The 25,305-nt window shown below is 40.1% G+C and overlaps 1 protein-coding gene across 1 annotated transcript in view; it reads left to right on the top strand.

The window, feature by feature from the left end:
* The first annotated feature begins 12,148 nt into the window (after positions 1–12,148).
* The window catches only part of Vopp1 (VOPP1 WW domain binding protein), a 96,989-nt gene continuing 83,832 nt past the window's right edge, over positions 12,149–25,305 (top strand). Inside the window, exon 1 of the mRNA XM_026412219.2 lies at positions 12,149–12,345. Coding sequence (XP_026268004.2) covers positions 12,292–12,345 — 54 coding nt within the window. The 5' untranslated portion in view covers positions 12,149–12,291. The remainder of the gene's footprint in view (positions 12,346–25,305) is intronic.

The raw sequence follows: 25,305 nt of genomic DNA, 5'->3' as shown, positions 1-25,305 counted from the left end.
TCAAGCTAATATTACAATAGTTTAAATTTAAGCTTGCACTCTTCACTGCAAATTCCATCCGGTAGGAACTTACAAAAAAAAAAAAAAACAGTTATAAAGAAGTTAAAAACATTTATTTTCTTTACACAGAGTGCTATGTGAATTAATTTTCTACCTTTCTGCACATTTGAGACACTGTCAGGTAATGAATACTCAGCACAAATAAATACTTTTAATATCCATAAAGATGCATATTCTACATGACCATGGCCTGTATTGGGTTTTGTGGTGTTGCTTGGATACTAACTTGTCCTTTTCAAATACAAAAGGAAATAATGCTTAGTAGGGTTTACTCTGTGTTCGTCCACAAAAACAATATGTTATATTCCTGGAAGTATTTCAGGCACTGGGGACATAGTGATAAGCAAGACTGACAGGGTCATGGCCTTTATGTTGCCTGATGTTCTTCCAGAGGCAATAGTCGATAAATAAGCAAATACATAAAAAGGGTATAAGAGAATTTCAGACAAAAGGAAGTCCTGTGAAGAAAATAAAACCATAGAGTGATACAGAAATCTGGAATTAATGGTGGGCCACATTGTATTAGGTAGAAAAGCAAGGCCTCTCAGAAATGGTAGGTAAGTTACATTTGAACTGAGACCCCAACTGATAAGAGAAGATAATCATGCTAAGATCAACAGTAAACGTTTTTCAGGAAAAGAAAGTAAAGGTCACTGGGTAAATAACAGCTGGGTTTACTGAGCTGGAGAATGGTGAGCAAGATGATTTAAGAGAAAGGTGATTAATGGTACAGAAGGGCTTTCAGAGAAGATCTGGTCCTGTGGATCTCAACCTAGATCTTAAAGATCATTTAGGAGCATTCTGGAAATTCATAGGGGCATATCCGTCATTGAGTAAGTTGAGGATCAGGATGCTAGATATTCCATAGTATTGGGGGACAATATCTGTATTAGTTATCTACTGCTGCATAATATTATTTTAAAATTTAATGGTTTAAAAGACAATAAAAACTGATTATCTTACATTTCTATGGGACAGGAATGTGGGTGGTTCTGACTCAGGATCTATCAACATGTACTCATGTTGGCTGTGCCTAAAAGAAGACTTGACTGGGAACAGAATATCAGCTTCCAAAGACTCATTCACATGGTTGGAAAGTTGTTACTAGCTGTTGACAGGCGACTTTAGTTCCTCATCTTGCAAGACCTTTCTGTGGAGCTTCCTGAATATCCTCACCATCTGATAGCTGGCTTAGACAGATGATTTAAGAGAAGAAAGAGAGAATGGCAATCTTTTAAGATTGAGCTTAGAAATTATACTCCATAGCTTCCACTAATAAATGTGAAAGGATACTTCATGAGCATGGGAATATGAGGAGGTGAAGATCATTTCGGACTGTCTAAGGGGGTTGGATCCAATTATTCCATATAATAAAGAAGTTTTTACTATTACTTTAGGAAAAATTTCTAGGCTTTCCTGGGTTAAAAAACTGTTTATAATTATCTGCATCTACAACCACATAATGTTTGAATACAAAATATTCTTTGAACCATATGTTTTATATATTGAATTTTCTAGGATTTCAACCAACTATACTATAAGCAAAAGTTAAGCATATTTAGTTGGTAAATGTGTTACAAGTTTTTTATCATTTCATATCACCATCAGCAATATCAATTGCCATATCTGAGCCCAAACAGCATACCTCATTCAATCTTCATTTGTGGTCTTCCTGTTTATGATTCTCTGTACATATATGAACATTAAATAATTTCACTGCATCAACCTATACTAAATATTCTATATAAAATACTTATTATTTCACTATAAATAATTTCTATAGGGTTTCTCCTTTATATTGTAATTAGATTGTCATGTTGTTTTATATAGTTTTAAGTTATATTTTGGAGGTAATAGAATTTATGAATAGAATTTCAGGTTAATAAAAGGGTATTACAGAATACACACACACACACACACACACACACACTTGGGAAACAATTTAATAAAAGAGGTGAAAGATCTACACAATTAAAACTATAGAACCCTAAAGAAAGAAATCAAAGAAGGCCTCAGAAGATGGACCAGATGAATACAGAGCTGTGGGAAGCCAACCTTATGGGTGACTGAGTTACATTCCCCAACTGGGTGCTGAGGCCCTCAGTCACAGAAATGGGTGTATCTTCCTACAGCCCCATGGGTGCAGCTATGCTCACCTGTTGCTTTGTAATATAACCCCTTGCCCTGTTTAGGATAGAATCTTCCATGGAAGTGCCTTGTGTGTCCCCTTCTCTTACTGTGCCCTTGGGTGTGGCCTACCCAGGTGTCAGTCAACCTGCTGACAGTGGACATCATGAAGATAGACTCAGCCCCCTGAAACCTGACCCCTTGCCTCATTTGAATAGCTTCTCCTCAATAAAAGGGGTCAGCGCGTGCTCTCGCTCTCTCTCTTTCTGCAGACCCTTAAGGTCAGAGGAGCCGTCACAGCGACCCCAAAGAAAAAGGTATTTGTGTCTCTTGTGTGGTTATTTTGTGGAGCCCAGTTAGCCCAGTTTAACTAGAGTGACCCCTGAGCCTCTTAGTTGCGAGAACAGAAACCCGGCACAGAGCTGCTCTTAGTAGGCAGAATTAATATTATTAAAATGACCAAACATCCAAAAGCACTATACAGATTTAATGCAATTTCGATCAAAATCTCCCGATGACATTCCTCATAGAAATAAAAAAAAAGGAGTCATGAAATTCATCTGGAATAGTGCAAGACCCATAATAGCTAAAGCAATCCTTAGTGGGAAGAGTGAAGCAGGTGGCATAACTATACCAGACCTTCAACTATACTACAGAGCAATAGTAACAAAAAGAACATGGTATTGGCACCAAAACAGACTTGTAGACCAATGGTACAGAATAGAGGACACAGAGACTAACCCACATAATTACAATTATCTTATATTAGACAAAGGTGCCAAAAGCACGCATTAAAGAAAAGATAACCTTTTCAACAAACGGTGCTGGGAAAACTGGAAATCCATATGCAGCAAAATGAACTTAAACTTCTATCTCTCACCATGCACAAAACTCAACTCAAAATGGATCAAGGACCTAGGAATAAAACCAGAGACCCTCCATCTAATAGAAGAAAAAATAGGCCCTAATCTCCATCATGTGGGATTAGGCTGACTTCCTCAATAAGACTCCTGTGGCACAAGAATTAAAATCAAGAATTAATAAATAAAATGGACTCAAACTAAAAAGTTTACTTTCAGAAAAAGAAACAATCTGTGATGTGAATAGAATGCCTACATCTTGGGAGCAAATCTTTACCCCTCACACATCAGATAGAGCACTAATCTCTAGGGTATATAAAGAACTCAAAAAGCTAAGCACCAAAAAAAAAAAAAAAAAACCACACAAAACCCCCCAAATAACCCAATCAATAAGTGGGCCAAGGACCTGAGCAGACACTCTCAGAAGATGATATACAATCAACAAATATATGAAAAAATGTTCAACATCTCTAGCAATTAGATAAATGTAAATCAAAACTACTCTAAGATTTCATCTCACTCCAGTCAGAATGGCAGCTATTATGAAGATAAACAACTATAAGTGTTGGCGACGATGTGGGAAAAAGATATACTCAAACACTGCAAATTGGGATTGCAAATTGGTGTAGCCAATATGGAAAACATTATGGAGCTATCTTGGAAAATTGGGAAAGAAACCTCCATTTGACCCAGGTATCCCTCTCCTTGGTCTATTTCCAAAGGACTTAAAAATAGCATACTACAGGGACTCAGCCACATCAATGTTTATAGCAGCACAATTCACAATAGATGTGGAGCCAACCTAGATGCCCTTCAGTAGATGAATGGATAAAAAAATGTAGCATATATACACAATGGAATATTAGCAATACAAGAGAATAAATTCATGGCATTTGCAGGTAAATGGATGGAGTTAGAGAAGATAATGGTAAGTGAAGTTAGCCAATCCCTCCCCCCCAAATGCCGAATGTTTGGGGTTATATATATATATATATATATATATATATATATATATATAGGCTGATTCATGGTGGGAGCAGGAGCATGGAAGAAATAGACAAACTCTAGATAGGTCAGAGGGGTAGGAGAGGATGGGAGGGGGCAGGGGGTTAGAAATGATGGTGGAACATGAGGATCATCATTATTCAAAGTACATGTATGAAGACACGAATTGATGTAAATATACTTCGTATACAACCAGAGATATGAAAATTATGCTCTATATGTGTAATAAGAATTGCAATGCATTCCGTTGTCATATAGAAATCAAAAAATTTAATTTAAAAAATCTGCCTTTTAGTCAGAGAATTTAATTTCTTAAATTGATGTAAGCATACGTTTGGCTTCAAGAAATGGAGACCATAATGCCAGTGTGGTTTAAATAAGATTGGTGTTTCTCAATTAAGTTACTAGTCACATGTATGTAACAAAGGACTAGAAAGCAGTTCTTCATCCACAAAATGACCAGGGATCCAGGCTCCACAGTTTGCTGCTTCCATCTTTCCTAGAAGGATAAACCTCATGTTTATGGTCCCAGATGTCAGTGTCTACACTCCAGGCTGCTGCTGAATGAAGAAGACACAAAGAAAAAAATAGCCATCTATCTCTGTTTTGTTGTTGTTGTTGTTGGTGGTGTTGGTGGTGGTGGTGGTAGTTTTTGTTGTTGTTGTTCACTTTATTCTATAACTTTTTTTATGTATCCTAACATTGTGCCACATTTTAAGCAACAAAAACAAACCTATGTGTGCATGCCCTCAAAGTGATCACAACTTAGTTTGGAGCTTGTTTGTAATTTTTTATTAAAAAAGACAAATGTGATTATAGTGTGTTAGATCTAAGTTATGAAAGAGAGGAACCCACTAAAAAGCCATGTATTTTGTCCTTTGAAACATCTTAGAGGACCTCATCTGACTAGACTCTACTGTAGCTGGCTATAGAAGCAAGAGTCTGTGACAATGGCACCTCAGTAAAAATGCAATCAGGGAGCACTCATTAGGAACTGAGATGATCTTTACTGGTGCAGAGATACCAGCTTCTATCATTATTAGAAAACACATCTGAGGCCCTTAGAGTCAAACATGAACCCAAGGATATTTATTCAGGAAGCACAACAAAAGTCCTAATGAGCACCTTGGGTCTAGTTTTTACTCAAGAAGAGCTTTGGAGAAAAGTTCCTAGAAGCAAACAAAGCCAGTGAAAAGTATGGCCTTAATTATTCTGTCTAGTTAGTTTTCTGGAGCATACACCTCATAACCTACTTCCTTCATCTAGATTTAAAATCATGACCAACTAAAGAATCACACTGTTATCAACCAGTGTAGTTACTTAGTTTTGCTCAATGAAAACCCATCAGTATTTCAGTGAACTCTGAGAACCTCATTAGTATGGAAACACTTTCCTAGTTACTGCTCATAAGGGAATTTTTTCATTGGCATAAAGAGGATGAATAGGCTTTGGAGACAGATCAAGCCCAGTCTAGTCCCACCTCCCACTAGTTGACAGGTTTTTAAAGATTATTTTTTTCCCCAAGGGGTAATGCCTAATCTGTGAAAAAATGCACCATGATATTTATTTCCAGTTTCTGAATGATTAAGTTCTGTATCATCTTCTAAAGGTACTGGTAGCATAGCGTGTGACCTAATACTGAAAATTTTCTTGCTTGCTACTAGAATTTATTAAATTATGTTGTTTTAATAAAAAAATATAATGGAGAAAGGCACACGTTAGTCAGCTTTCTATCACCATATCGAATACCCGAGAGAAATTAAAGAGAGGAAACTGTTATTTGGCCTCATTGTTTCTGAGGTTTCAGTTCATGGTCAGTTGTCTCTGTCACTTTGGGACATGTGGTAAGAATAAAGAGCATCATGATGGGATGACAGTGGTGGAGAAAACTACTCACATCACGGTGGCCAGGAAGCAGAGAGAGAGGAAGATAGAGGGGTCCCAATATCCCTTGCAAGCGAACGCTCCCAACAATCTAACTTCCTCCAACTAGGCCTCATCTCTTAAAAACTGCTGCCACTTTCCACTAGTTCAGCAGGTTGGTGACCAACCCTTTAACATATAGCTCTTTGAATTATTCAAGCAGTGAGGCTGAATTGAGGATGTGGCTCAGTGGTTAAGTGGCCCTGGATTCAATCCCTGGTACCAAAAGAAAAAGAAAGAAAAAAATTGTAATGTATTTATACCTAGTGAAAGAAAAAAATTAAAAGATCTTACTTAGTAGGGCTACCCTTACAAAGCCAATCTATGCAGTATCCAAACTATCACATTGTTCTAATTATTAAAAGCTTGAAAGCATCATTGACTAAATCAATATCTCCAAACTTCCCCATGCCTTATCCAATCTTGTCATTTTTCATTTTTTTATTCACCATTCACCAATTCCCTTTATCACCCTTGTCAGGAAATAAAATGTTTCCATTGGTGTGACAAAATACATGAGAAAATCAACTTAAAGGAGGAAAGATTTATTGTGGCTCACAGTTTCAGAGGTTTCAGTGTAAGGTCAGCTGGCTCCATTCCTTTGGGCCTGAGGCGAATCAGAACATGGCAGCAAAAGTGGGAGCTTGGGGTGGAAGATGATGCTCACCTCACAGCCAGCCAGGAAGCAAAGAGGAAAGTGAGTTACGAGGGGCTGGGGGACATAATATACTTTTCTGAAGCATCCATCTAGTAACCTGCTTCCTCCAACTAGGCCCTACCTCCCACAGTTTCCACTATCAACCAAAAGTCCATTAAATTATGCATCTATCAATGGATTGGTCCATCAGTGAGATCAGAGTTCTCAGGATCCAATCAGTTTCCCAAAACCCCACCTCTGAACATTGCTGCACTGGGGACCAAACCTTGGGAGACATTTCAGATCCAAACTGTAACATCTCGTATGTTTAACACCTGGGGCTTACAAATTAAACTAATAAATGACAGATTAAAAGGAAAAAGGGTTTATTTATATGAAAGGGACAACTAATGAAAGAATTAGCCAGTTCACAAAATGGTCAAAGTTAGAAGCTTCTATTTCTAACTTGGTAAAAAAAAAGGAGAGGGGGGAAAACTATTTCTGTTCAAAAACAAAACAAAACAAAACAAAACACAGCACAAATAGGTTGCTTTAAGAGAGACAAGTATCCTGGCTGCTCAAGGGGAGCAGTTTCTCACCCAACCCTTCCCTGTGGTACTCTGCCTCACCTTGTGCCTAGAGCTATGGAGTCAACAACCTATGGATGGAGACCTCCAATCCTGAACCAAGATAAACTTTTCCTCCTCTTAAGAAAAAGAAAAGACAATATGGTTGATGTATGTACATTCCATGTATGTATTATATGTCAAATTACATTCTACTGTCATGTATGACTAAAAAAATAAATAAAATTTAAAAAAATAAATTAAAAAAAAAGAAGAAGAAAAAGGAAAAGTAAATGGGATCTGGGGAGAATAAAGAGAAGATCTGAAAACTTTTCATTAATACACATTTATGCCAAAACCATGTGTTCTTTCCAAAACCATGTGTTCTTTCCATCTTATTTATTGCCAAGAAACTACACCTGAGAGGGGAGTTATGATAAATTTATTTTGGGTTTCTTCTTGGGAGTAGACTTGACTGAAAAGAAAATGTATAGCATACTCATTTGCCAGAAGTTGCCGCTTTTAGTCAGATAAGGAGACCTCTGAGAAGGCAACTTCTACATGTGTTCAAATTAGAAATAATGCCTGAATGCTTCTCTTCCTTTCCTCATCCCCCACTACATGACTTTGGAAGGCATTTCAGATGACCCTTACCAATCCTGTTCAGGCAGCATTACTCATTTTTATTATTAAGGTATATTCTGAGTTTATAACTGTAGTTACCTAAATGGATCACCCTTTTCTTGCAGTTCACCTAGAATAGGGCTCCTGAAATATGATTCTTTTTTTTAATATTTATTTTTTAGGTGTATTTGGACACAATGTCTTTATTTAATTTATTTATTTTTATGTGGTACTGAGGCTCAAACCCAGGGCCCTGCATGTGCTAGGTGGGTGTTCTACCATTGAGCTACCACCCCAGCCTCTGAAATCTGATTCTTGATAACAATATCCTGCAGGTATGTTGTACTGGACATCTCACTGAACATTTTGTAGTTTTTTTAAAAATCAAAAATGCCATGTGTCAGCCTTCAGATACAGTATGGATAGAATCTAATCTCTTCTTCCAATCTCTATTATAAGTCCCTTCATCTCTTGTCTGGAGCCTAGATGAAGAGATAGTCACTTAAACCACTATGATACAGAATGCTGAGGGCAGAGACCAGGGAATTTGATGATGACCTCACAATAATCATATCAATCTCCTTACCGCTCTTGCAGTCTCTGCCCTTCACTCAACCTTTTCCAACCCTTCTACATAGTACACAGAATGATCTTTTTAAAGCTTAAGCTAGCTCATATTCCTTTTCAGTTTAAAACACTAAAATTATATTCCATTTTTCTCAGAACTAAATCCTAAGTCTTTATAATGGACTACAAATATAGGCCCCCCACTTCATCCATTTTTGTGGGGGTTGGGTGAGTACCAGGGATTGAACTCAGGGGCACTGGACCACTGAGCCACATCCCCAGCCCTATTTTGTATTTTATTTAGAGACAGGGTCTCACTGAGTTGCTTAGCGCCTTGCTTTTGCTGAGGCTGACTTTGAACTCATGATCCTCCTGCCTCAGCCTCTTGAGCTGCTGGAATTAAGGTGTGTGCCACCAAGCCCTGCCTTACTTCATCTTTGAATTCAGGTCTCACTATCTTTATGAGAGTCTAGGTCTCCAGCCTCTCTGATCCTATCCCAGAGTCTTTGATTGATAATCTTGTTAGGTTTCCTTTCCTACCTGAATGTCTCTGCTCCTGGCAACTTGCCACAGGGATCTGGCTTGACACCCCTATGTTTAGCAACACTCAGTCCTACTTCCCAAATGCTTTATTTAATTTATTTTTCTTCTGGTACTTAATTCCATCTGACATACACTTTATTTACTTATTCTATTATTTGTCATCCCTCCTTAGATTGATGTCTACATGAGGGCAGTCACTCTGCCAGTTTTTCCCCCACTGCATTATCTATCTTGTTCAAGTGTATCAACATCTAGACTAGTGTTCTGATCAAAGTAGATGTAGATAAATCTTTGTTATTTAAAATTCATCACCTGTTCATCACCATTCATATAGACCCCAGAAAGTTTTGCAGGGCAGCTGCAAGTCAAGTTCAGTCTGTTATTCCTTTCCTTTGGTAACACAAATGTCTCAGCTTCTAGGTCCTGTCTTGCTAGCTCTTACCTGAGGTGTGTCCAGTCCTACCCCAAACAACTGATCAGAGAATTTCTTTCTCTGAAAGTTGTTCTGGTAAATACAGTTCTCTTGTCTTGTTACTTTTTCAGTGATACTTGATGCCCTTACAATTTGTGCAACAGGAAACAGCCTGGCTTGCCTCTCACTTACTCCACCAATACCAAGCAATCACCATGTCCTTCAAAACTAGACAGAAAAGACACATGAAGGGTATCAGAATGGGGGAAAGCATAGTTAGCATTCTAAATTCACACTCTGGATATTTTTATTCAAATTATATTAAGTTGAACTCATCAAAACAATCTTCTCAAGGTGGAGATAAAGAGTATTCTTGGTTTGTATCTGGAATACTGCCCCCACCACCCCCACCATCCAAAGTCTCATGTGTTCAGAGGTGGGGCTTCAGGGAAGTGATTGGATTATGAGGCCTCTGACCTCATTCTGGGACTAATCCACTGATGCTCAATGGATTACTGGGAGGTGGCACCTAGTCGGAGGAAGTAGGTCATTGGGGTCATGCCCTGGGAAAGGTTTATCTTCTTTCAGGCTTCTTTCTCCCACTCCTTCTTTACTTCCAGGATGCCTTGGGCTGAGCAGCTTTCATCCTCCATGCCCTGCCACCATGACATTCTGCTCACCTCAGGCTAATGCAGTGAAGCTGCTAATCACAGACTGAGACCTCTGAGATCCATAAGCCAAAATAAATCTTTGCTCCTCAAAGTTGTTCTTGTGAGGTATTTTGGTCACAGTGAGGAAAAACTGACTAACACAGATGTAGGAAGTGGATTGGATCAGGTATTAGTATATTGTTCAAAATGTAATAGAAACATAACATGCATATAAACACATGGTGAACACAGGTCAAAGTTCCATCTTAACCCATTAATGAAGGAACCAGTGTTGCTGAAAGGTCGGGCCTTGTCCTCAATGCTAATCCAATAATGAAGACATGGCCAGCTTTGGGAAAAAAAGAAAAAGAAGATTTATTGCTTTGCTGGCAAAGGAGAAACACGGGGGACTCCTGTCCTAGAGACGGATTCTGCCCATCAGTAGGAACAGGGGCTTTTAAAGAAGTGATTCAAAGGCTACATTCCACATGTTTTGTGTTGGAGTTGTAATAGTCATTTCTGAGATCTTCTGGTACCATACCCAAAGTCTGGATTACTTTATTCTTATGGTGGGTATGTATTCAAGGACAGATAAATCCACCTATAATGAGGAACAAAGGTAATCCTATTTCCCTTGAGATTGGGGAGGGGAGATTAGGGACAAGCAAGGAGAGGAGAAAGAAACATGTCCTTTAAAAAAAATAAGTTTCAGTGGCAAAGCAGCAAGGGCTACAGTCCAAGCATAAAGTGGACCACTGTTAAACCAGTAGGATGGCAAACTCCTTCAAAGAAGAAAACAGGTGATCCCCCCTCTCCTTAGTATATAGCCAGTTGAAAAGTTGGGGAAGGAAATTCTTGGAAAGAGAATGAAACATTAGAAAATTAAAGTTCTAACCCCAGCAAGGCACACTGAATTTTTACAGGACACTGATCATTTACATTGCCATGGGGTAAATGGTAATACTTGGGTCTCTTTCATACAACACACTTTTGGCTATTTTCTGCAAATTAATTTCTGACCTTAATTTTTTTTTAACTGTGGTGCTGGGGAACCAACCCAGAGGTTTGTGCATGCCGAAACTGTGCGCTACCACTGGGGTACATCCTCAGTCCTACTTCTGCCCTAAAAAGAATTGTAATTAAGGCCAAGTCACTACAATACACTGACTGACCCTTGGCAGCCTTGTGGTATAGTTCTTTTCTGCCTCACTTTTAAGTTCTAATAGGTACAGTCTGGTGGTGCACAGAAGACTGGAAAAGTGAGGTAAAGGGTATTTGCCTCAAGTGACATTTATTTCCATGAATCCTCCTCCTTCCATTGCTAGTTATGGGTAGTCCCTGACCTTTATGCTCTTCTATTATCCTGTACTCTACACTCAGCACCCTGATAGTTAAGTGTTTCTCCCTCTAGACTACAGGAGCGTTTTTCTTGTCCACCTCTACACAATCTACCGTAAGCTCAGGATTTAATACATCTTACAAATCTCAACAAATGTTCATTGAATATCTTTACAAATAAATGGCAACTGAATTGTGCTGTGAAAAAATCGAACGGCTTTGAGGGGTACTTCAAGGTGGGGTCAATGGTGTCAGGGCAGGAAGATATGCTGGAAGAAAAATATCAACATCTAAGTGAGAGGTGAGGTGCAGGGAGCCTTTATTCCACAGTCAACCTTCCTCGCCCTTTGTCCTCCCCATCATACTTGGGCGGGGTGCTCGACCCTCCACCCTGCTGTAGGCAGAAAAGGAAGGGAGAGAAGAAGGTAGAAACCAGGGGGCGGAGAGGGGGCGTGCAGAAAGAAAAGGAATGAGAAAAGAAAACCGAAAACCAGGAGGCGAGAATGGGTTCCTCTACAGCCACCTCCGCCCCTCCTCCATCCGCGGAGACTCTGCCACTTTGAAAAACCTTTTCGGTCTATCAGGTGGTGACACTATACCGTATCCCCCGAAAGAGAAGACATGTGGCAGCTCCTCTCACACTGGTAGGTCCGTGGGGTCCCTCAACCCATCCCTGGCTCATGCACTTCAGCATCTCGGGTCCCCGCGCCCGACAGCCGCGCCCCACTCCGGCCTTCGATTCCGGGTACCGGCGGACGCGCGCGCCGTGCGGGCAGGTCGGGAGCGCGCGCCGGCCGGGGGCGGAGCGCTGCGAGATCTGCGCCGCGCGTCCCACCTCCCGGCTAGCTTGCTGCTGGCCCAGCCTGCGCGCGCCGGCTCCCGGCTGGAGTCAGCCCATCTGCCCACCGCTCTGGGGACTTGCCCCTGACCCGCTTGCGAGCCGGCAGCCGGGCGCACCCGGAGAGGACAAGGAGGAGCCATGAGCCGCTTGCCCGTTAGGGTGGCGGCGCTGCTGTTGGGGCTGCTGGTGGAGGTAGGGACCCAGCCGCTCCCGGCGCCTCCCGAAGCGCTGGTGTGGCGCGGACAATGCTAGGACAGAAGGGGGGACGCAGTTATGAGGCTTCTGTACCCCGGGAGACTTCCTGGGGGAGTCGAATTGTCGAGCGGCTGAGAACTACAGCCCCACGGACCTGCATATGTCCGGGTGCGGGAAGGTGTAGGAGCCCCGGTGACAGGGAAGCTCTCCTGGCCCTTACGCTGCTTCTCCCTGTCCTCCCCCTTCTATCCTTGTCCCCTATCCCCAGCCCCCTCTTGGAAAGCTGATTTCTTCCGCTTCTTGCTCCGGTTTGCAGCACTCGGGAGTGACCTTTGTGCCCTGTCTGCCCACCCTCCCTGCTGCGGAGGGCCGGAGATCGGTGGGAGTTGGGGGGGCGGGGGTCCCCGCCAGCAGAGCAGCGCAGGCGCGGAGAGTCCGGGACGCGAAGCGGTTCGGGGTTGTGGTGGGACGACGGGGGCGGGAGAGGGGGCGAGTTGCTAGTAGGCGGAAGGGAAGTGGTGAGAAATGTCACGCGAATGCCAGAGAAAATAGCCGAGATGAGCAGCAGGAAGAAACATCAGTGCTTTTGAAAGTGAAGCGCAAAGTCTTCAGGTGTGAGAAGAAAATTCCACCGAGAGCTCGGGTGGTGGGTGCTGATCAGAAGCCTAGGGAACTTGTTGAACTGCTAGAGGGTGGAAGCGGCGCCCAGTGACCACAACCCTCGTGGGGACTGCGGCTCCTCCTGCCCGAAAAGTTGCATCCTGTGACAGGGGCCACCCCCTTCTAGCTAAAGCGGGTTCTTTAAAATGGGCCCTGGTGGAATTCCAGTGTGGAGGATCTGAATTAGGACTTAACTCCCTACTGAGCCTGTTTATTTGGAAAGAAATTTGTGTTACATTAATGAAGTCAATGTAAATGAGAAATGATTAACATACTTTTTTTTAATGTCCTAGTTTAGACAGTTGTAAAAACTCCCCCTTAATAGTTGAGTGATACTGGAAATGACGACTTTGTTTTTTCCGTGTATTAAAAAGAAATTGTTAGAAAATGTTAGAGGGCAAGTCTTAGTTCTCTGGAAAAGAAGGTTGATGGAAAAGTTTTTCCTTGCTCCAGGCTCTACCATAGCAGACTTCCTGTTTTTGTTTGAAATATCTCTCTCGTTTAGTATTTAATGTTTTTTGTGGAATGCCTCCCTGCTCCAAATCTTTCCGTTTGTTCAGAATTTTAAAACCTTAGGAATCACATCCCCTTGGTGACTCAACATAGAGAACAACAGAGAAATGAATCAGAGACCGCTATTTACATAAAAACAAACAAAACAAACATGTGTGTACCTTAATGCATGGGTGTCTACATTTGTAATCCTTTTTGGTTTTTTCGCTGCTTAATATAATTAACTAGCCTTCCCTTTCCTCTGCATTTGTGCCACCCTTGTCTCCCAGGCCTTTTTTTTTCTCTGTGGTTTTGTGTCTGTGTGTATCCTAAAGAGCCTTGGAGACTTGGTTCTTTCCAAAGCAGCTGTTTTGTTGCGTAGGAATTTATCATCTTAATCGGGAGTTCTAGTCTTTCTGAAAGGTTGAAACATCATTAAAAGCAGAACCATGACATAAAACTAAAACCTAAATGACTAAGAGGATGCTTTCATAGAGAGTAATTTTTTTTGTTTGTGGGATGGTGTGGGGTACCCTATTTGCATGCAATGATTATCCTGGGTACCTAATGTATGGTGGAGGAATTTAGGAGATTTCTTTATAGTTTATCACATGGAATTTTATATGTGAGACTTATATCTGTGATTTTTCATCTTAAATTGATTGCTCTAAATGTGTTTTATTGGCATACTTTTGATGCTTTTGAAGTCCTGAATCACATACATAAATGTGCGATTATGGAGTGTGTGGGGAGCAAAGGGTACTTTTCATGTTGAGTGTTTTAAAATAATTGAGAGAGGTATTTGTTGGCTTCAGGCTTCTTTCTGACTGCTAGCTACAACCTGGGACATTTGTCTTTGTTTCTTTGTTCTATTTGAGCCAATTTCAATGTAGAAATTTAGTGTGTAGTTGATCATAAGGTAATAAGGGAGACCTTGTGGCAGTTAGTGTTCTATTTCCACCCTCTGGAACCCTGTAACCCTGTCGCCAGCTGTCTTCATCCAGGATCAAGCATGGTTTTTTTTTTTTTTTGTTTTGTTTTGTTAATTATTTTTTTAGTGTCAATATACCTTTATTTTATTTATTGATATATGGTGCTGAGAATCGAACCCAGTGCCTCACAGATACTAGGCAAGCACTCTGCCATTGAGCAACAACCCCAGATAAAGCATGGGGTTTTTATGTCAGTGAGGGGTATCTGAATAGGGAGGGGATCTAAAAAGTTTTGAAAAGAGCCTTTCTGCCTTGCATCACCATTTCTTTGTATAAAATTATTTCCCTCTTAGACAAAACTACATACTTATTTTTATTTGGTAAATATTCATAGAATGATTACCTGGTGCCAGGCACTGTTCTAAGCACTTTACAAATGTTAACTTGTTAATCCTTTCTGGCACTTACTTTCATCCTCATCCTTGTTTCAAATGGGAGATGTTAAATAACTAGTCCCAAGTTTCACTGCTTTTAAGTATGAGAGGTTAGAGCTGTAAACCCTGAGAGTCTGTGCCTTCACCATGATATTTGCTTCTTCTTCCATACTCTGTCTACATGGAGACATGCAGGAATTTGCACATTGTGTAACCCCAGGTCAGTAGTGGATTGGGAGAGGTTCGTGACCTAATTTACAGGTAAAGCAGCAAAATCCCTGCTAGAAACTCAGTTACCCTTTCATTGAGGGACCCTATAATTTAAATCATGACACTTTGGAGAGTGAAATTGGATATTGATTGTTTGTAATTGTGCCTGAATAGGAGACATCAACAGTACTGTCTCAGGAAACCTGGGTTGTGTGCTCATCCTGAACATACATCCTGGGCAGAGCTCTAAGCAGGAACAGGCAGCTGACAGCACCATCCCTCCCCCAGGGAGGCTTCTTGGAGCTCATTAATGGAGTGACCTTTTTTCTCTTAACTCAGAATTTACTATGAATTATGCCAACAGCTAGTAAGGGCTTTATTTCTTCTCCTCCCTCCTGCTTCCCCCAGTTTCTCTGCCAGCTGCTTAAGTCCAGGGACTGGGTCACAAATGTAGAAGATTTTTTTTATAGATTGGCCACAAGTTCTGGTTCCCACAAATAGGAAAACCCAAAGCCCTTTTGAATGTTTCTGTTCTGGTGAGGAGATCTCCTGCGAACGTTCTTTTTTTTTTTTATTGGTCGTTCATAACATTACATAGTTCTTAATACATCATATTACACGGTTTGATTCACGTGGATTATGAACTCCCCCTTTTACCCCGTATACAAATTGCTGTATCACATCAGTTTCCCTTCCATTGATTGACATATTGCCTTTCTAGTGTCTGATGTTCTTGTGTGAAGAATGAGGAGACTAAGTTGTCTCCTGCTATTCTTGGTGGAGTAATTCCTAGGGGCCTTCACTGGGCCACAACAGCACCTTAGAAACCAAAAACAAAAAAGAAGAAGAAGAAGAGGGGGGAGGAAAAGGGGGAGGAAGAGGAAGAAGAGGAAAAAGAAGAAAAGAAAGCCCTGATTGTACTTTGGTTGAAACTGGAGAATAATTAGGCCTCAAGCATATGTACCTCCCTGGGGCTTTTCAACAATGTATTGTTTTCTAGACATTGTCATTGCACAGTTTGTCACTGCAGAGTTTCTAGGGCTTAGGTTATTGATACTTTTGAAGTACATATTGCCTTTGCCAGAAATGTATAGTATACTACTTTAATTTGTTTGTTTATTTATTTTGTGTGTGTGTGGGGGGGGGGGTTGCGGTGCTGGGGATCAAACACTCCATCACTGAATTATACCTTACACCCCCCAGTATATTATTTGGTATAACCTTTACCCATGCAAGTGCTATAGGTTCATTATGTTCATTCACAGAGGGGAAGAACTCATTTAAGGGACCAGCCTCAGTATCTTTCTGATATTTCCCTGGAGCCCAAAGCACCTTTTTTTTTTTTTTTTTTTTTTGATACAAAAGAGTGAACTCAGGGGTGCTTTACCACTGAGCCACATCCCCTTTTTAATTTTTTTTTTTTTGATACAGTGTCTTGCTTAATTGTTTAGGGCCTGGCTAAATTGCTTAGGCTGCCTTTGAACTTGTGATCCTTCTATTTCAGCCTCCCAAGCCACTGGGAGTATAGGCATCTGCCACCATGCCCTGCCAAAACTGGACACTCTTAAATGAGGCTGCCTCATGCTTCAAAGTTGTTCTGCAGAAGAACCAACAACCCTTGAAAGGTTGACAGTGAGCACTATCTTTGAAACTAGGAAAAAAGGGATTACTGAGTATTTTTCTACAGTCCTGTGTATTTTGATGCCTAGGAATCTCAAAATTAGAACCAAGTTATGTTTAAGGGTGTTTTTTGTCTCCTGCCAAATGTTTTTTCATGCTCTGGAATTCCAACAAATGTGGCAGCCACTGGCTGCCAATTTTCTGAAATAAACCTTTCAACCCTCCTACTCTTTTTTAGTTTTTAGCATCTAAGCAACATGCAATTTGAGTGAAAAAGAAGACTATAGAGATTTATCTCTGGAAACTTCAGGGGAGCCTGGGTACTTATGGTTGAGAAAGAGGCAGCAATAAATGAACCAGTGAACCAGGTGGCAAAAACTTCACTTCTGAAGTGGAACAAAGATGGGGCCAGGTGTTGGTGGTGGGAGGAGGTCTGGGAGACATCTCCCAGAGCTGGGCTCTACTTAGCCTTTGTTTTCATTTAGCTGTTCAGACCATAAAGTCTAACTCGAGGGAAGAGACTCCAGAAATACATAACAAGGACAGGATCAGGGTAATGGCTCCTTATTTATCTAGTCTCAGGATGCATGTTTTTTTTTTTTTCCTAGAACTCACTTTTGTCATGATTTCTTGATGAAGCCTCTCAGATATTACCTTCTTGATGAGACCTCACTTGACTACCTTACTTAAAATTCCATTCCACTTCCCCTCCCATTCCATCTTACTCCTTCTCTTTCCAGTATCCATCACTTTCAAAATATGATGGAATTTATATTCCACCAGATAAGCAGCTAGGGATGAAAATTGGTTCCCAGCCTGATACTATTGGGAGGTGCTGGAACCTTAAAGAGGGATAGCCTAGTGGAAGGAATATCAGTCTCTTTGAATATCAATCTCTTTCTCTCTTTTTGCTTCCCAGCCACCATGAGATACACAAGTCTTCTCTATTATGTGCTTCTTCCACAAAGTACTATGCTGCCTATAAACAAACAGGGTCAAGTGATCATGTATTGAAACCTCTGAAACCATGAGCCCTAAAAAAAATTCCTGCTTTTAAGTTGATTTGTCTCAGGTGTTTGTGATGGTGACAGAACGCTAACATAATATCTAAACCATAAAATACTGCTAAAAATGCTAACAGTCACATGAACTGTTGAAAAAAAATGGTTGCCATAAAAACACAATATCTATGAAGCACAGTAAGGCAAAGTACCATAAAAACAGGTATGCCTGTACTCCACATCTAATCTGTGTTTGAATACCTCTGTAGGGAAATTCATTCTTTCAAGATAAAGCATCAACTTTTGGAAAAGGCCAGCATTGTTTCTACCTGGTCCTACTTCTGCACTCTTTGCCTTTTCAAAAGTATCACAATAATATCCCTTCAGCCTTTGGGCACAAATGTTATAGTCCCCAATGAGTGTGCTCTTATCCAGGATTCATTTCCTGCTGTCATTTCTCCCAAGATGTGATTTCAAATCATCTCATCACCCTCAAACCTGCGTTTGAAAACTCTGAACTGGGCGGTAAGTGGAGAATCCTCATTGTCTAAAAATAATTGGACCTAGAAAAAGTTGCCTCAAAGTGAATCCACTTGAACCAAATTTCAAAATGCCATGGTGAATAGTGAGTTAAAATGTTTGGTTGGGACTTTATTTTGAAACAAATACAGTGCATGTTATAAAAATAATTTGTTTTATCCTAAGTGATTATTTTAGAATGATGTCTCAATTTGGAGGGCAGAGTGTCATTTTTCTGACAAAATGCCATGATGCATAAAAAGAGAGTTTTCACTTGATTTCTATGGTATTATCATGACATACCTCGCTACTCTGAGTTACTTGCTCTAGTTGCCAATCTCCTACCCACCGCCATCTCCAAATTCTCTTAGTCCTTTTGGTTTGTATCAGTCTGCTTTGGACAACTATTGGGTTATTAATAAATGGCTTATTTGCAGTATTCTTTGTTCCTTTCATTGACTTCATGGTTATACTTTATCTTCATGAGATCAGAAGGTTATTTTTCTGTCCACCTGTGTTATACTCTCCTGTGACCCTATGAGCAGAAATTGATTATACAGTTACTTGGGTTAAGAGGGGTGCTGGTGATCTGTTTTAGAAGAAATGGTAAATGTTCATTGTTGGTAAGTCAATTTTGTCACGAAGACATTGACTCACATTTCTTCCCCACTGACACTTATTTGAACAGTAAGGATGCTCTGTGCTTTAAATGTGGTCTGACTGCATTGTCTTGTTTGTACCTTGTCATCATGCAGTTTATATCTGTGTGTTGTCCCACCCCTCACCCACTGCCCTGCAGCCAAGAGATTCACATTGAGTTTGCCATGAGACTTCCATGTTTTGTTTTGTTTTGTTTTGTTTACATATGTTATTGCTTACAACAATTATGGAGCTATTATTTTTTTAAGAAACTAAATTGACGGTTACACATTCACTCTTGTTTCATACTTCATCCATTCTGTCTTCTTAAGTCTATCACAGTCTCTACATACTATTTTTAAAATCCAGGAACCTTATCTTGTACCCTAAACAGATTTGATTATCAGACCATTATTAGTTTTATTCAATCGATTAATAAAAATGTTGAGCAGAGCAGAATAAAATACATAGACCCCCTTTTGAGGCATTTGAGATTTTAACTTGAACAGCGATGTCCTTAAGGAGTCAGAATTCAATTTTAGATGCTGGTTTTGAGGTGTGTGATTATGTGCCTTTGGTGAGACGAGATCCAACAAGATCTCGAGAGTCAGAGTTTAGTAGTTTTCTAAAATAGGGAGTTGTTTGCATTCAAAAACTGTGAAACAATGGAAAAGGAACCCTCCAGAGGCCCTTGTATTTGGTGATGGGAAATGATGACTTCACTTGTTGGGGTTAAAGAGCCCAGGGCTTAGTGAAGACAAGGAGGCAGTGGGTTTGCATTTCACAGTTTCAGGAAGTACAGCTGTACACTTCAGTTTTTGACAAAAGAAGAATTTCTTCTGAATAGAAGAGAGAGATATCTTATGAAATGAAGTTTGAAATTAATCAATACCTTGCTGAAAGCACAGAGGATATCCAGATGGTAGTTAGGTCTCCTGTTTGTGTGGCAACATGATCAAGTATTACAGAATCTCAGTTCTTTGTGTATTGGCAGGGAGTCTGAGTAAAAATTATGTGCTTATGCTCTCACTGACACAAAAACCAATATGGAGAGTGGGGAGTATGTGTGGGTATGAATATGTGTGTGTGCGTGTGTGCATGTTTTGAAGAGATTACTTTTATAGAAAGTTCTAGTTCCTGGTTCTTCCTTCGTTTAGATGGATTGAAAAGCCAGGTGTGGGTCCTAGTAGCCTAATCTTTCTAAAACCGGTTCATATACCTTTAAAAAGAGAAATACCTCAACATTGATGGAAGCTTTTTCACAAAATCACCTGATTTGAATTTAATTTGTGCCACAGTTTGGATTAAAAGATTATGAGCATTGTCAATCATAAACAATGTTCTGTGACCCTGCAAGGCTGGAGACTGCACATCTACAAAAATGGACAGCTCTAATTACGCTTCTCTTTAAAATTTGTGCTTGCTTATGTTGTTTAATATGTCAGTGGTTAGATTAAGAAACTTGGTCATAAATGTCCTTAACAAGGGAAAAGAAGATCATGATTACCATCATCCCTGGCTCTAATTTCTGCCATGGATTAAGACAATAAAAGGATAGAAACTAGGCTTCTCTTCCCCTAACATGCCGTTGGGATAGCTGAGCAGAAGGCAATAGCATTTTGACATTTAATTAACTGAGAGTAAAGAAGAGTAAAGCTCTTTAGCTGGGCTCAGTCTCTTGGTGTTTTGTGAAGTGTTTAGTGTCATCAAAAGAGTTATAATTTGGCATTATGGAGAGAGCAAGGACAGGCCTTAAACCATTATGAAGAGTAGGGAGTATGCATGGGTATGCGTGTGTGTGTGTGTGTGTGTGTTTAAGAGATTACTTTTGCAGAAAGTTCTAGTTCCTTGTTCTTCTTTCCTTTAGATGGATTGAGAAGTCAGGTATGGGTCCTGATAGCCTAAGGGTTCTTTCTAAAACCACAGCATCTCTTAGATAAAAGAGAAAACCTCTGGCTTTCTCTCTTTCCCTCAAGATAAATTCCAAACACTTCCACAAGCTTTAGAATCTTTTCAGAAACCTATTTTCTCTTTTTCTAGCTTTCTCCCCACCCTCTTCCCCACATTCCTGTCCCTTCCTTTCTTTTTTTAACCTCTTTCCTTTGGAACCATTTTCTTTAGCTCAGAGATAGTTAAAGAGTTTTGTTTGTGTGCTCTCTTAACGAGTTTTCAAAAACGACATTCTGTCTTACATAGTTTAAAGTTGAACATATAATCCTGTTTTTAATCATTGACTTTAAATGGTTGCAATGATTTGGTTCTTCATGTATTGTAAAAAAAAAAAATGTTTAAAATTAAACCATGGCATCACTCTTAAAGTATTCAGTGGAATCTAAATACCATTTGCAATTTGATTCTGTCACCAGAGGAGTTCCCAGAAAAGGGTGCCTTGACTGAGGATAGGTGGGGGTCCTTGAAGTACGTGACAGAAAAACTTCAGCATTTGTCAATAGCAGCACAGATATTTATTTAGGAAAACAAAGAAAACACATCTAAGAGAGAATGTCCATCTACAACTACAAAAAAAAAAATTTTTAAAAAGACTCTTGTGATTATACTTGGGCCTACCTAATGAATCAGGATAATCTCCCCATTTTAGGATCCTTAATCATGTCTGTAGAGTCCCTTTTTACAAGTTCCATGGATTAGGATACAGTCCTCTTTGTGGGGAGGAGAGGCATTAGTCTGCCTACCAGAAGGTTGAAAAAGTTATTGCTTGGAGCAATTACTGTCCCTAAGTTACTGGTTATAAAGGTTTTTACACTCTATTAAAACATTGTGATTTAATTCCAAGGGGCACTGTGCAGTCGGTCCAAAGCCTTACTCAGGTGGACAGTGAGTGAGTGAGTGGATGCTGTCACAGTTCACTTCCCTTGATGCTGGGACAGAAGGCAGGGTGGGGAAAGGTAACTAACATAGTACATAAGTCTGTTCATGCCTTGAATTTCTTCTTTCTTTCTTTTTTTTTTTTTTTTGCAGTGCTGGGGATGAAATTCAGGTCTTCACTCGTACTAGGCAAGGCTTTACCACTGAGCTACAGCCCCAGCTCTATTTCATGCTTTGAGTTCTTAGTAGAAAGTGTAAAAATACCTGGTTCTTTTATTAATGGCTGGTCATAGTAGCGGAAGCTTGAGATTCACCTTTAACTTTCTGAATTACACAAGATACATTGCAGATGTATGCAGAGGCTTTTTCTCATAATGGGAACCTTGGACCAATTGAGACCACAGGTTAATTGATGCACTTGAGGCTTTGAACACTTCCTGGCAGAAAAGAAATGAGTCTTCAAAATCATGACCCTTGGGCTCTGATCACCTGAGCAGGTGTGAGAGTCCATCCACTGTGATGGCTTGTGGGTCTGCCAGTGGCACAGTCAGTACTAGGGGCAGTGGCTGCTCTCCAAGGCTTGCTGATGGACAAGTTATATTCCTCCCATAAGATAAAAAGGACAGGCTCCTCTCTGGTCCCTTTCCAAATGACAGTATGACCGGGTGATGTGTTAAGTGAGGCTGCTGAGAGTGGAGGTGGAATCATTTGGTGATGATTGTCATGACTAGAATCAGTACCATTTTGGGCTGCAGATCTTTTGATTAGAATTCAGTTGTGTGTGTACTTTTTTTTGTTTTTGTTTTTGTAATTTTTTTGGTAGTAGTTCAGGAGCTCATTGAAACTATCATCCCAGAGGAGGAGAGACCCAGATTAAAGAAATACTTTAATATCCACCTGGCAATTATTTACTTAAGTTGTTTATGAAGTTTGAGCACAAATATAATCAATACAGTTATGTCTTCAGAAGAACCTTAAAAGAGCATAACACATTTTTTGAGGCTAGCTGTTCTCTACCTTGAACACTAACTTTTCCTTTGTTTATTGTAGTGAGTCTGCATTATTATTGCTTAAAAGTTCTCAACACTAAAATAGTTCTTTTTTGGCCAGTTGGCTTTTCTAATGATGCCAGGGTTTCATGTCATCCTTTTAGCTGAAGTATATTTTAGGCTGTACTCTGAAGTTCTTACTTTGTCTTTGGGAATCTTTGGCCCCGGGAAGCTGAGACTTGAGTATGGAAAGATAGATGGGTGAATACAAGACATGAGGGGCTCTACAGCACATGACCTATTCATGCAGTCTTGTATGAGGGCCCTTGGGAGGCAGAACACAGGTTGTTAGAAATTGGCATTATCAGAGCATTTCTGGGTGATAGGACCCCCTCATAGATTACCACAGTATCTGTTGTCTGTGCAGTGTTCACATGTAAGTAAGATAGCGGGTGTGAAACATGCATGTTATTTATATGATCTTTCATGTTTGAATGAACTTTAAAGTAAACATAAAACAATTGGAAAGATTTTCTTTTTCTAAAATTTTAACTTTTTTATTCAATTTTTCTATGTATAAAATGTGTATATAATTAACATAACCCACTTGATGAGTTTGGTAATGATTGTACACTCATGAAACCATATATACTCCATAAATCTATTACCTCCAAAAATTTCTACCTTTCCTCTTATTTATTATCATTAGCATTATTATTTTGTGGTAGTGGGGATTGAACCCAAGGCTTCACCCATGGTAAGGAAGTGCTCTACCACTGAGCTACAAACCCAGCCCTGTTTTAAAATTTTTATTTTTAGACAGGGTCTTGCTGGGTTGCCCCCCGCTGCCCTTGAACTTGCAGCTCTCCTGCCTCAGCCTCTCCAAGTAGCTGGGATTACAGGTTTGTACCACCATCATGGCCGTTATTATTACTTTTGTGTTGCTGATAAGAACAGATAACACATGACCTACTTGGAAATTTTTTTTTTTTTTTTAGTTGCTGATGGACTTTATTGTCTTTATTTTTATGTGGTGCTGAGGATTGAACCCAGTGCCTCATGCATGCTAGGCAAGCATGCTACCACTGAGCCACAACCTCAGCCCCATACCTTGGAAATTTTGTAAGTCTACAAAATAATATTGCTAACTATGTAGGCACTTGGCTGCACAACAGATTCTCCATGACTCACTCATCTCACATAACAAATTCTGTGCCTTTTTGACTAAACCTCCCCATAACCCCTGGCAACCACCATTCTAGTCTCTCAAGGATTTTCTTATGTGTCTCTATGTTTTAATACTCCGTGGAGTACTTATTATGCTGTGTGCTAATTAAAATGCTTTTGACCTAGAGTAACTGAAAATTCAATTCAAATGGTGTAATAAAATTTGAGGATGATTATTACCCAGTTTGATAAGAAATCTGGAGTTACTTCAAGCTTGGCTTGTTCAGTAGCTTGGTGCCATCCTGGATCCTTTTGGCCTTTCTGTTCTGTTCTTCTTTGGAGCTTAGTCCTGTCCTTGTGGTTACATAGTGGATTGCAGCAGCTCTTTATGCAATGCAACAAAGTCAACATCCAGAGTGCCTCTCCTAGAGCATGTTTGTGGTTTTGTTTCATTATGGCCTGGCCATATTCCTTGACTCTCATCTTCCCCTCTCCCTATTGTTTCCCAAAGGGACATTTAGGTTGGGTGGGATAGTGTTTGGATGGCTCCTTAAGGATCAATATTTTCAAATTGAAAATGAAACCAATGATTCAGATAGAACCAAACCTAGAAACCTTCTTGTCATCATGTGGAGATTTTTGTTTGTTTGTCTGTTTTTTTAAGTCCAGGCTGGCTTTGATCTTGGCTTAAGAGATCTTCCAGCTTCAGTTTCCTGAGTAACTGGTGCCACAGGCTTGCACCATCACACCTGGTTAATCATAACATTTTCTTCTGTGAGATTTCATCATGGTTTAGACTGGGGAAAAGTTCTGGATGATGTCTTATGTGGTAGGTATTCTGTTCCTTAGGCACTGAGAAATTCTATCATGTTACCCTAAGTGATGTGTCTTTATTGTAAATAGGATATGAATTCAGAAGATGGGAATTTAGGCTCATAAAAACCAGATGTGGATGATTAGGTCTGACAATTGGAAGGTGGCTCAGGAACCAGCATCGCTCATTGTGGCCTAGGGGTGGTCTTTGCAGCCTTTGAAGCCAAATGCAAATTATCATCTCCCACTGGACTGAGTGCCAACTGCCCACTGCCTCTCAGTTTGCTGGTAGCCGGAAGTTAGGGGCCCCCACTGATCACTCAGTCTTTTGTGGGTTTGGTGAAGATCTCAGAAGGAGTTTAGGAAGCCATCTGGGAGAGGACATCTCCAGAAGTAGCTTGCAGAGACAATGGGTGAGCACAGTGGCTTTCTAATTCCTAAACTAAGTACTTGGTACCCTGTATAAGTGTGTAAGTATTCCCGGTATGCAAATCCTGGTATGCAAACCCATGTCCCAACATGAGGAAGGGACAATGTGGTAAACATCTGAGAATGAATGTAAAAGAAAACAAACAAGTGAGTTCTTTTTTTATAGGCTATTTTGTATTATCCATTAATTTATATTTATTTACTCTGGTTTTGGTTTATTAGTAGA

The sequence above is a fragment of the Urocitellus parryii genome, chromosome 3 (genome assembly GCF_045843805.1).
Source record: "Urocitellus parryii isolate mUroPar1 chromosome 3, mUroPar1.hap1, whole genome shotgun sequence".
Taxonomy (NCBI): Eukaryota; Metazoa; Chordata; class Mammalia; order Rodentia; family Sciuridae; genus Urocitellus; species Urocitellus parryii.
Note: the sequence above shows the minus strand (reverse complement) of the source record. Positions and strands in the feature narration are given on the sequence as shown.